Source organism: Microtus pennsylvanicus, chromosome 9 (genome assembly GCF_037038515.1).
Source record: "Microtus pennsylvanicus isolate mMicPen1 chromosome 9, mMicPen1.hap1, whole genome shotgun sequence".
In the NCBI taxonomy this organism is placed as follows: Eukaryota; Metazoa; Chordata; class Mammalia; order Rodentia; family Cricetidae; genus Microtus; species Microtus pennsylvanicus.
In genome coordinates, this window is record NC_134587.1 from 3900194 (window position 1) to 3913444 (window position 13251).

The following is a 13251-nucleotide window of genomic DNA, read 5'->3' on the forward strand; positions in this document are numbered from 1 at the left end:
CATCACCTCTAGTTTATTTGCTGGAAGCAGTTCGAAGTCTGGAAGATGATGTATGATTTCCATGTATATTTCCTTAGCATCCAATGAATTAAGGAACTAGAACAAATGAACCATACTGTAAACTTTCTGAGAACATTCTCATTTACTGTATTTGACATCTTATTACAACTTCTACAGGTTAAGGTGGAAGAATAAGTTTTAACAACCACGTAAATTAAGCAGTTTTTAAAATTATTCCAAATGAGACTGTTTGAAAAGCACGCCATATTTTGGTAACTACTAAAGATACTGTATAACTGGACTTTTTTCAATTAGAGAATCTATTAGTATGCACGTGTGTGCACACATATCACGCATGTATAGAGAGGCTAGAGGACACTGTGGAGCTGGTATGTCCTAGTGCCGTTACACAGGCTCCACACAGCAACTTGGGTCACCAGTCACTAGCCTTGTGTAGGAAGACTCTTTACTGAAATACCTTTTCAGAAAGTTAGGCTGTTTCTTTCTTTTTAAAAAATAATTATGTAAACAAATTATGAGTCGCTAATTCAATAAGTAAAATTTTCTGTGGTCATCCTCTCTGCAATCTGAAGTGAATTCTACAACATCAGAAAAACATGCTTGCTTAATTTCAGTTCTAACCACATTTTACACAATGTCCACACTTTAGTCTCTTAGGATTTGTAATATTAAAACACTTCTAATATTACATTATTTCTATCAATAAGTACCTAGAGCTGGAAAAAACGATTATGTGTTTTAGAAAACCAAATCACATAGGTATGAATTTTTAAAAGCAAAACATACAGACAAAAATTTCTTTGAACATGCCCGGAAGTCAAGTCTCTGCTTTAAAACAAAATGTTCACAGGAGGCAAACACTCCTCCCCTCACACCTCCCTCACCTCCGCCTGTACTTTATCCTAGAGCTTGGTGTCATCAACGGAGCATATGTAGCAAAGGATGCAGAGCAAGAGAATGTACAGGGCATTAACCTAACTTTACAGCTACTCCACCATTTATGTTTAATAATTAAAACTTACTTAACTTGAAAACTCAGCTTTCTTCTCAATTTCTTAAATGTGCTTCTATATTAAAAAATTTACTAAAATTTATGCTAAAATTTCCCTTAAATGTATTTTTCTGTGTGTTTGCCTGAATCTACGTATGTACACGGCATGCATGCCTGCTGCTAGAGTGGGCTCCAAGAGGACATCAGATCCCCTGGGACTAGAGTTAGGCAGTTGTGAGCCACCTGGGTGCTGAGAACTAAACCTGGGTCCTCTAGAAGAGCAGCAATGCTCCTAAACACTGAGTCAGCTTTACAAATTTTTTCTTTTTTTGTTTTTTTTGAGACAGGGTTTCTCTGTGGTTTTGGAGCCTGTCCTGGAATTAGCTCTTGTAGACCAGGCTGGTCTCGAACTCACAAAGATCCGCCTGCCTCTGCCTCCCGGGTGCTGGGATTAAAGGCGTGCGCCACCACCGCCCGGCTTTCATCTTTACTATTTTGCATAAATATTCTTATATAAAATATTTTCTTGGCTAGGGAGTACACAGCAATCTGACAATATGAGCTGGGGAAATTTGTAAGTATCCTCCTTCAAAAAGACACTTTAAGAAATACACAAGATGAACATGCAAGATTGTACAACACTGCTTATAGCCATGAAAGTATATATACAAATAAGTATATCTCAAAACAGGATGCACTAATCTAAGTATGTCATAATTTGTAGAGTATATTCAGGAATTATTTCTAAAAAGATGTGAGCAATTATTATCTTACAATGTGTGCATGTGTCCAATGACATGCAAAGAAATTTCTATAAAGTAACACATACCAAAACACTGGATTTTTCTCTGTTATTCAAAGTGGCTCCGGGAGGAAAATAAGCAGTGGTACTCGCTGTGACGTCCAAACTCTTGCAGAGGCTGTCCTGGGTGTCACAGTCCACCCATCCCACGCTGACAAGACCGTCCTGATGGGAAGTGCAAAGGAATCAACATGCCATGGTGCAAAGAAAGGAAAAAGGACAATGAGGTTCACCTTCCTTGGAGACTAAGCTTTTCTATTATAAAGTTAAAGCTCTAAAAAATAGTACTCCACACAGTACTCTAAACTATGAATAGTAAAATGTAATTTTCTCAATAGTAAACACAAATTAAACATCAACTTTTATTTTTTTCTTTTTGGGTTTTTCAAGATAGGGTTTCTTTGTATAGCTCTGGCTGTCCTTAAACTCAGAGATCCCCCCATCTCTGCTCCAGACTGTTAGGATTAAGGGCCTGTGCTATCACTGCCCGGCCTCCTTTTTACACTGTTTTGTATATGAGAACTACATTTTCACAGTATTATTTTAACTAGGCTGTTCAACAGTCTCAGACTAAACAGCCCAAACCGTGGCGCCTGTCAGCCGCATCACTGCAGCTGGCCTCCCCTTATCATGAAGGCCACAGAAGTCTCTGCACCTACGCTGTGACATGCAGATCAGCACCCACGCTGTGACATGCAGATCAGCACCCGTCAGCCCTCACCAGAAGTCTCTGCACCTACGCTGTGACATGGAAATCAGCACCCGTCAGCCCTCACCAGAAGTCTCAGAACCTACGCTGTTCCATGTAGATCAGCACCCGTCAGCCCTCACCAGAAGTCTCTGCACCTACTCTGTTCCATGTAAATCAGCACCCATCAGCCCTCACCAGAAGTCTCAGAACCTACGCTGTTCCATGTAGATCAGCACCCGTCAGCCCTCACCAGAAGTCTCTGCACCTACGCTGTTCCATGTAGATCAGCACCCGTCAGCCCTCACCAGAAGTCTCTGCACCTACGCTGTTCCATGTAGATCAGCACCCGTCAGCCCTCACCAGAGTCTCTGCACCTACTCTGTTCCATGTAGATCAGCACCCGTCAGTCCTCTCCACCAGAGTCTCTGCACCTACGCTGTTCCATGTAGATCAGCACCGGTCAGCCCTCACCAGAAGTCTCTGCACCTACGCTGTTCCATGTAGATCAGCACCGGTCAGTCCTCTCTATCAGAGTCTCTGCACCTACGCTGTGACATGTAGATCAGCACCCGTCAGCCCTCTCCTGTTGCTGCCGAGCTCCTGTAAAGAGCTCCAATGTCCTACATGGAAAGCACATTTCTCAAAATGTCAAGTTACTAAAAGAAACCTTTCCAGACTAGGCAAGCTGGTAAACAGAGAGAACTGACATCTATTTAATTGATGTCATAAAGACAAGAGAAAAAAACGGAAAAGTACAGTAATGGCTGCCAAGGTGAAAAAAAAATAACCTATATATCACAAAGTCCAATATTGTTAAAGAAAAACAAGAAAATGGCACGTAGGTAGTATATGTGAGCATCTGCAAGTAAAAATTAAATAGTATAAAAAAGTACACTATTGACTGGGGAGAAACCTAGCATACTTAAAACCTTAGGTTCAGATACCTGTACCACATATATACACAAAGATACATTCAATTTACTGCATGAAGACTTATGAGAACCCACACTGGACTAACACAGATGATAGCAAATTTGCAAGAGGTAATGAGGGAATCTGCATTCACGGACTTGCCTTGTCTAAGAAGATGGAGTCAGAGATGTCAGAGACTTGCTGTAATCTTGATGGTTTACAAATTACAAACAAAATTAACAAATCTTTTTTTTTTTTTTTAAGCATTTCGAGACAGGGTCTCTCTGTAACAACAGCTCTGGCTATCCTGGAATGCACTTTGTAGACTAGGCTGGCCTCGAACTCACAGAGATCTGCTTGCCTCTGCCTCCTGAGTGTTGGGACTAACGGTGTGCTCCACCACCATGTGGCCTTACTTGGATTCATATAAGACTCAAAATATAAGAAAAAGTTAGCAAAATGAAATGGAGAAATAGAAATGTCCATAATAATAGTAGGAAGTAGTGTGATACTCTTGCAAGAAAACTAAATCTAGGCTTGAGCATCATCACTTCATACAAGCACGTGCGTGTGTGCATCTTTTCAGAAGTACATGAGGATTTATGAAAGTATATACTAGGCCATAAACATCTCAATTTAGCTTAGAAACTATGGAAAGCATGTTCATTACCCATGCTGGAATTTACATAGCCAGGAGTATCACAAAGCTTCAAAAACCTAGATCTGCTTTTAGACATTATAATGTCTAAATCTATAATTCAAAAAACAGTTACAGGGCTGGTGAGATGGTTTAGTGGTTAAGAGCACTGGCTGCTCTTCCAAGGGACCTGGGTTTGAATCCCAGCACCCATGGTGGCTCACAGCTGTCTGTAACTACAGTTCCAGGGGACCTGACACCCACGACAAGACACTGATGCACATAAAATAAATAAAAACAAAAAGGGAATATTTCAGGTGATAATAAAAATACTATGCAGCAAAATATGGTATGCAGTTAAAGCTGTAATTTGTGGTAATTTATTATCTAAATATTAGGAAAAAAGTTAACTATTAGTGACATCTCAAAAATTTTAGAACAAATTAAACCCTAAGAAAACAGAAAGGAAATAAAAAGTAAAACTCAATGAAATATTTAGATCTCTGTGAGTTCGAGGCCAGCCTAGTCTACAAAGTGCATTCCAGGAAGGAGCAACAAGATCTCTATGGCTTAGAGAAGCAACCTTCAATCACATAAGCACATTCATGTTACATGCTCCATACAGGTCTACCAATTCCTCGCCTGTAGACTACAGTTTGATCATATTCTTTCAGCACAGTAATATGCTGTACAGTTTTGTAGCCTAGAAGCAACAGGCTATCCTACAAAGGCTAGGTATGAGGCATCCTGAACACACCAGGTTTGTCTTAGTAAATTCTGTGATGCCCCACAACGGTGAAATTGCCTGGTGTACCATCTCAGGGCATTACCTAACCCTTACGTAACAGAACGACTAAGCTACATACATATATGCATACACACACACACACGTTGGCATACATAAAAAAATGAAAATACAAATCAATTTAACATGCCCATCCCCAAATTAAACAGGACAGAAATGAGGCAGATACAAGCCCATAAAATCAATCTGTTATGTAGAAAAATCCCACCCAATCAACATCAATACTCTACAGGACTTTTCCAGCTTTCACAACTGACAATCTCCCAGACCACGTGGAGTTCCAGCGCTACTCAAGGACAAGCATCATTCACAGCATGGGAAGCAGCAGCAGCAGCAGCAGCAGCAGCAGCAGCAGCAGCAGCAGCAGCAGCAGCAGCAGCAGCAGCAGCAGGCTAAACCCCGAGATAACGAAATCTGAAGTCTGGAGATGACAAAGCCTAGCCAACAACTGAGGAATGCACACACAACAGTAAACACAGCAGACTCAGGTGAGTCATAAGGGAAGCACACACTAACACTGACAACACAATAATTCACAAAGACACAGCTAAAATTATGTCTACCAGAAAATAAGATCACAGGTAAGTGGGATAAAGTGTTCAAGAAACCACGAGAAAAGATATCTGTTGTCAGCTTCTAGCTGTACTCTTACGTGGTGACACACTGTATAAGATCTCTGTTGTCAACTTCTAGCTGTACTCTTACATGGTGACACATTGTATAAGATCTCTGTTGTCAACTTCTAGCTGTACTCTTACATGGTGACACATTGTATAAGATCTCTGTTGTCAACTTCTAGCTGTACTCTTACACGGAGACACATTGTATAAGATATCTGTTGTCAACTTCTAGCTGTACTCTTACATGGTGACACATTGTATAAGATCTCTGTTGTCAACTTCTAGCTGTACTCTTACACGGAGACACACTGTATAAGATCTCTGTTGTCAACTTCTAGCTGTACTCTTACATGGTGACACATTGTATAAGATATCTGTTGTCAACTTCTAGCTGTATTCTTACATGGTGACACATTGTATAAGATCTCTGTTGTCAACTTCTAGCTGTACTCTTACACGGAGACACATTGTATAGAAATGATGGGCACTTACCAACATGCCACTGAGCCTGAGTCGTGTCTGGGAAGTCAAACAATCTGAGGGGAAGAAATTTACGAGGCTGTTTTAGTTTTAATTCTGATGACCTCATTCGGCGCCACGCCATACTGTTTCTAAGGCAAGGAGCTGCACTGGTAAATATGGACAGGCCCAGCAGGCCATCTCTGTCCCACACTCAGGCTCAATCTCTTACTCCCTCCCCTTCATTTCTGAGGATTTCCACTACAGATGCAAACAGAGCAGGAAACATCTTTTTAGGTCTTATCCTCTTAGAAACACTCTCTTTTGGTCAAGAAATATAATCTAACAGATCTATTTGAGAAGGTATAGGCAGAATCATCAAAATATTATAAATCTCAATCTTAAAATGGCATTTCACGTTTTTAAAAAGACCAAATTTTATTAAATATGAATGATAGGACGCAATGAGGTAAGACTTGGCGGTGGCTCGCAGCCATCTGTCCTGAGCTCCTGCGCCCTCTTGTTGTGTATATGGGAAAAAAAGACTTGGAAGAAAAGGCATCATAGCTTGGGGGGGGGGGCGCTAAGATAAATGGCAGTATGTTAGAAAGTTTCTAAAGCTCATGTGTAGATAGAGAAATCAGCATTTAGCTTTGCTTGGACCTGTGCTTCTTATCCCACTGGTCTACCGGAGGTGTGGGTGTGTACTGAATGACCCTGTCACATGGCTTACATATCAGATAGTTACATTATTAGTTATGAAGAAGTGATGACATAATTTTTAGGGCTGGGCTTCAACACAACATAAAGAACTGTATTAAAGGGTCGCAGCATTACGAAGGCTAAGAGCCACTGGGTTAGGCTGGTGGGAAACTCACTGCTGAGACACTAAGCTGAAGGCAGTGCTTTCCTAACACAGGTCTTGAGGATGGTGAACTGTGGCTTTTAGACCCCCACTGGGATTAGGCACAACAAAGTATTTACAATGGATTAAATTTTTTTTTTTTGAGACAGGGTTTCTCTTTGTAACAGCCCTGTCTGTCCTGGAACTTGTTTTGTAGACCAGGCTGGCCTCGAACTCAGAGATCCACCTGCCTCTGCCTCCTGAGTGCTGGGATTAACGGCATGTGCCACCACTGTCTGGTAGATATTTTGTAATTTTGGAAAAACTTTAAACTGATCTCATTGAACACAGTTTGCATTTTTAAAATTTGGCATGCAGGACACTCAACTTTAAATAACTTACAAAGGGGCATGCCCTAAAAATGGGGCTGTCATCACTAAAGGCACAATCTGATGAGGTGAGCGCATTTTTTATGTATTTAAGTTTCAACGTCTGAATTTCTAAAAATTATTTTGGAAGCAACCGTAGTTGATATAATTAATTACTTGTGCATACTGCCCAGTTATCTTTGACTATTTGAGATACAATTTATCCTGAAAACTTGGCTGAAAACTCATCCACTAAACATGATATTATACAGAAACATTTACACATCACAAATTTTATTACCCATTACATGTTAAAAGGTCAAAGACGTATACATTAAGTAAATATTTGTAATTTGGTACTTAAATTGTACTTTGAAGTAACTGACTGATTACTGACAGAAAAAAAAGAAAAATCAAGCACAGTGGTATAAACTATCTTCTACCAGTCTTTTCATCCTAACAAAGTGAGAAATTACCTTCTCCTTTAGAACAAAACGTGATCAGCCAGCCGATACCAGCAGCAAAAGCAGTTTCTATGGCGTTAACAAAATTCCCTTTAAAGAAAATAAAATTTCTGAGTATTTCTTACTCAATGAAAACATTCTTCCAAAAGTTTTTTCTTTCCAAACTTAACTATTTCCAATCCTATTACCAAATATTTTTAAGACATACTGATTATTTAGAAAAGTCAAACAGGTTAAGTCTGTATGACCTGAGCGTTGCCTATTTGGCCAGTCACATTCACCACACAAGCCCACTGCACTCACTGCTGTCTTAGATGTGTGCACAATTGCTGACTTCCAAATACGCAGTGTTCCCAAAGCCTTCCTATTCCACCTTAGGAGAAGTTAGTTACGTTTTCTGTGAAGAAGTACACTCTAACCTCTTCTCTCCCCCTCAACAGGGTAGCTTCACACCTCGATCATTCTGTCTGCTCAATTTCTAGTCAGAAAAGTTACTGGACTGCATTTCAGCTGTTGGCTGGCCTCGCGCTCACTGACGTAAGCTGTTGATGGCTGGGATTGCTACACAGTGCTGAACAGTTCCTCACACACAGTTGGTGCTGAATGAATGAATGAGTCCCCCTCTGGCCATGCACTCTGGCTCAGATACTTTATAGCCGCCCTACAATCATGTGGTGAATGATTTTAACCTAGCATTGAAGTGGTTCTGAACTTGAGCCTTCGGCCTGTGGCTGTGGAAGCATCAGCGCTGCAGGGCTGAGCGCTGGCAGCCTCACAGGATGCCCTTACCCCCATCTCACACCCTCTACACCTCGGCTGTACAAGTCCCTGTGCAAACGGAACCAGCCTGTCCAATGTATAAGTCAGCAGGGACCAGAGCAAGGACAATTCCTTTCTAAGAAGCACAGGAAAACATACTTCAAAACATAATTATGACCCAAATGTAAAACTATCATTGTAAATCCAAAAGACTGATTACAAAACACCCCCGAAAAGGCAAGCCAATGCGGGAGTCTGTACCTGTGGACAGCTCCGTCACTGTGCTCCGGACATGCTGCATGGCGAAGCTCACCAAGCTTTCCTTTGACCGGTCTCCGTTATACTTCACTGCAGCCTGTTGGTTTAGAGAATGCCCTTACTTCTTCACTTTCAAATGCTACCCAATACTCTGACTTAACACTCTGAATGATGCTGAAGTTCTACTTCTTAACAACACAGTGTTCTTACAAATGATACTCGGAGAACCCCGACAGTACAGATCGTACAGAATATCATTTGTAACGACTTTAGTTCCCTTTCGTCATTGGAAGTGGGAAAAAGACAGCGGTTAGAGCTGTATATCCCATGAGGCAGCACCTAAAGTATGTTGAAATGTGCATTAAACATCCTGTATGACAGAAACTGATGGTCCTGAAAGTTTCATAAAGAAATACACAATGTTTATGGTAAATTAGCTCCTAAAATAAGAAAAGCAAAAACCAGCCTAAAAGTTTTCATATTGTTTTCTCTAGTACTTTAATAGCTATAAGGTCCACAAATCTTCAAAATGGAAATAGCACTTACCATTCCAGACCTGAAGATGTAGAGGCTAGGGTAGCTGCTGACTCCTTTCATCCGGCAGAGCATCCGGTCATCGCCGCAGTTGACAGCTCCGATGCGAAGTAACCCATCCACTTCCTTAGCAAACTCTCTCCACTAGACAGAAAAAGACAACAAGAGTTTCTGACAATGTTTCTTCTTTTGAATACTTCACTCTGTATGATTTTATGGGAGGAAAGTTTTCCTAATAAAACATGGGAAAAGTATTTCCTAAATAAAACATGGGAAAAGATCTCATAGTCACAGTGACTAACACAAAATAATTTCCAACAAACTAGAAAAAAAGGAAGCCCAAATAATAAATACATCAACTAAAAAAAAAAGGCTTTAGCAGCTGGGACATTAAGCATACGTACAGTGGGGGCTAAATCGTGGCAATGTGAACATCCCGGGGAGTAAAAGTTTACAAACCACAGTTCTCCAGAATTAACAGCAGCATCTGAAAGCACACAAAACACAACAATTTATTAAAGCACATTTTAATTACAAATCGTTTTGCTAAGATCAGAATAAAAAAAATCAGTCCTAAATATTCCAAGTGAGTGTATTTCCTGTGGTCTTCCTATAAGGAGTACTGTTTTTTCTCAAATGTCATACCCATGTAACTTTTACAAACTCCTCCTGAGCCTGTACTCAGGGTAAATGTGGTCGTGAAGGCACACAAGGGGTGGCACGGGAGGCAACAGCCAGGGCTTCTGCCCATCTGCACAAGGGCGGTAAAGGGGAACCACGGCGGAGACTAAAGCTGTTACACCACTAGCAGCAAGGGGCAGTGTAGGGCCAGGGCCCGTCACAGACACTGAAAACGATTTTTGAGACAGGGTCTCACTGTGTAGTCCTGGTAGCACGGAACTTGGCTATGAAAACCCGACCTGCCTTGAACTCACTTGCCTGCTTGCAGTACTGGGATTAAAGAAAGGTTATGTGCTAGTGACCTGCATTACAGAGTAAAGATTACAGAGATTAAATTAAATGTTTTTCCCAAATAAGAGCTTTATCTTGGAAAATCATACTGTTCAAAAATGTAAAGAATTTTGTCATATTAAAACATCAATACATGTTTTTGCTAAAATAGATTTGAACACCATGTAGCATCAAGTCGACAGCATGTATTTGTAAAATGATCCAATGAAGACAAACTTTAAAATTTTAACCAAGGATTACTCTAATATTCTAGACACAAATGTGAGGGCAATTTGTTAAGCTCTTTATATAATTTCATACCAAAATCAGCTTTCAGTGATTTTAAGTGCAATTTTCAGAATTATAATTGTCAAGATATGGGTACTATTCTTATTTTTGTTTAGCTGACTGGCTAGTGGAAACACTCAGGAATGTATTTCAGTGGCAAGGCAGTTCTGTGGAGAAACAGTTTACCTACACACTGCAAGCAAGAGTAAATAACTTAGGATTTCCATCGGTTATTCTTTGGCAAAGTTGGGAAGTGTTAAACACTATATTGATGATCATGTTGGGTTAGACTACCAACTGATGTTAATTTAGGGGGGAATCTTCATTAGAGTTACGGAAAACTTTAACAGAAAAAGAGAGCCTCTTGTCAGTTACAACCACAGGAGACAGAGCATCTAATGCTGTGTATCCCCGAGTCAGAAACACTGCCAACCTCTGCAGCAGTGGCTCAGTTCTCGCTGCCTAGTGAGAAGGCAGACAAAAATACATTCCCTATCTGCTCAGTTTTAGGACCAAGGCTTTTCTCTGTTGTGTAGGCTGGGAAGGAACTCACAGTCCTTCTGCCTTGGCTTCCCACGTAGCTGGGGTCACAGGGTAAGCCACTGTGCTGGACTAAAAATATTTTTAATAGTGCAGTAAAATAGCACAATGAAATGCCTTTATATAATTCAGTAACACAAAACAGAGTAAATATATATTTGAAAATGCAAATTTCTTTGAGATCACAGAACCAGAATATCTATTAATATCTATACAGTAGCTTCTACTAGTACAGAAAATGCTGTACTGTCTTGAGTTCCTCTTTTTTGGTACATCTGCAAAAGCATGCTTCAACTGTGGCCTTATTTGGTCAGGTGTTGTCCACCCTTCAAACACAACCTAGAACTTGATCACGGCTTATGTCCTACTGTACTGTGACATACAAAAAGATAATGTGCTCGTGCTTAATGGAAAACATGACCCTTCTTAGGAAAAGATGGCAACATTCATAGCTTTAAAATTAGAGCTTCCTAACTACTTCTGTCCTTCTGTGTTGAAATCAGACATTCGGGTTCCTTTCCTGGTAAAAGCCAACTCTCTAATTTGGCCTAAATTTTCCAGTACTAACAACAGGAAAATTGGGCAAACTATAAAAGACTTATGCTGAAAACTCAGAGATGCATAATAAAGCTCTCTAATGCCAAGAAGTGGAAAGGTGGAAATCAGAGCCAGCCCTGGCCGCTAGAAGAGACACTTGAGAGGCAAAATCTGGGCAGAGATTTCAATGAATTAACCAGTTAAAAGGATATAAGGACTTAAGGTATAAGGAAAGGCTGCAAGCAGAGATGAACCAGGGCATGATCACAACACAGCATCTGCATCATTTTGTTCTACCAAATAGAGCTGATTTGAGAGTGCTGGGACTCTTCCCAGAAGACTAGAATATATACACATCACTTAAAGATGATTTTATAATTGTTTATGGAAAGATTAACTCAAGCCAACAGAAAGAAATGGCAACAGAAACTCACAAGCAACAGGAGTCAGCTCTATAACACATCTGTCATCTTCTCTCTGCTTCTAGAACTGAAGGGCCAGGGTCATCTTGTCTTAGTCCACGCACACAAAGAACAGTGCAAGTTTTAGTTAATGTGTCTCAATTATCTCTAAGGTTTGGGGCCTGAATTTAGAACTGTCATGTGGGGTTCTAAGTGACCTAATTCGGAGGCCTTTTCTGCACAGTGCTGCCTGAGAATATATAAACTCAGCCAAGTATCATTCTAGGTGGTCTCACAGAGCAGCAGCTGCAGGCTTGGTTCAGTTCCTCTGATTTCTGTGCAAAAAGTCTCCCTTTTTCTAACCACAAGGGTCACAAAACACTTATGAATGAGTCAGAGTAAGAACCACAAAGGAAAAGCTATAGAGCTACACAACCACATATGGTCTGTGACACAGGCATTAGTGTTATCTATCAATAAATCAAATCCCCCCATTCCTTTTGTAGGAAAAGATGTTGAAGAGTTCATATACACAACTTCTAGCGGCACTCTATCCGTCAGCTGTTTTCCTAATGGTCTAAAATGGAACTGGAACGGAACAGGGACTTTCAATATCAGTCACATAGAAAATTAAACTTGCTCCCACAATAACCACACTTATCTAAAAGACTGAAACTGCACCTTTTCTGCTGTTGCAAGTACGTAACAAAGCAACATGGACGCTAAACCTCAACTGCATATTCTTTTTACTCTCATTTGGTATTCATACTTAGCTATTTTGCTACGTACTGACTAAGAAATGTTAGTGTTTCTATAATTTTACTTTATGTGTATGATAGCTTCACCTGCATGTGACCATGTGAGTGCACAGAGCCTGTAGCGGTCAGAGAACCATGGCTGTGAGACATGTAGGTGCTGGGAATTGAAACTATGTCTTCTCGAGGGTAAAAGTGCTTTTAACAGCTGAGTCACTTCTCTAGCCCAGTGTTTCTCAATTGTAGCATAAACAATAATAACCCAGAGATACTGGAGTTCAAGCTGAAGATCAGAAAAGCAAAGGAGCCAACCACTAGAAGAAACTTTTACCTCTACCGAACCTTCAGATAGAAGGGGCAAGATCCTTTCTCCATGAATCCTCAAACTCTACACTCCACCAAGTTCCTGTCTCTTCCCCTTTATAGTCTTTCTCTGTCCAACCATATTGCTCCTGTTTCCACCTTCCTAGGGTTGGAATTAAATGCGTGTGATCCCAAATGCTGGGATCACCTTTGTAGGAGCTCTGTTTCTCTTTTAGACAGATTCAATCTTGTGTGGCCCAGGGTGGCCTTGAACTCATAGAGATCCACCCGCCTCTGTCTCTGGAATTCTG

The 13251-nt window shown here is 40.6% G+C and overlaps 1 protein-coding gene across 2 annotated transcripts in view; it reads right to left on the bottom strand.

The window, feature by feature from the left end:
* Dnajc10 (DnaJ heat shock protein family (Hsp40) member C10) overlaps nt 1-13251 on the bottom strand; it is a 37945-nt gene that overhangs the window by 19284 nt on the left and 5410 nt on the right. For both annotated transcript variants that reach the window (XM_075984746.1, XM_075984745.1), the window contains exons 5-11: nt 9570-9652; nt 9178-9309; nt 8635-8728; nt 7627-7704; nt 5972-6015; nt 1842-1979; nt 7-96 (exon numbers count right to left, since the gene is read on the bottom strand). In XM_075984746.1, coding sequence (XP_075840861.1) covers nt 7-96; nt 1842-1979; nt 5972-6015; nt 7627-7704; nt 8635-8728; nt 9178-9309; nt 9570-9652 — 659 coding nt within the window. The remainder of the gene's footprint in view (nt 1-6; nt 97-1841; nt 1980-5971; nt 6016-7626; nt 7705-8634; nt 8729-9177; nt 9310-9569; nt 9653-13251) is intronic.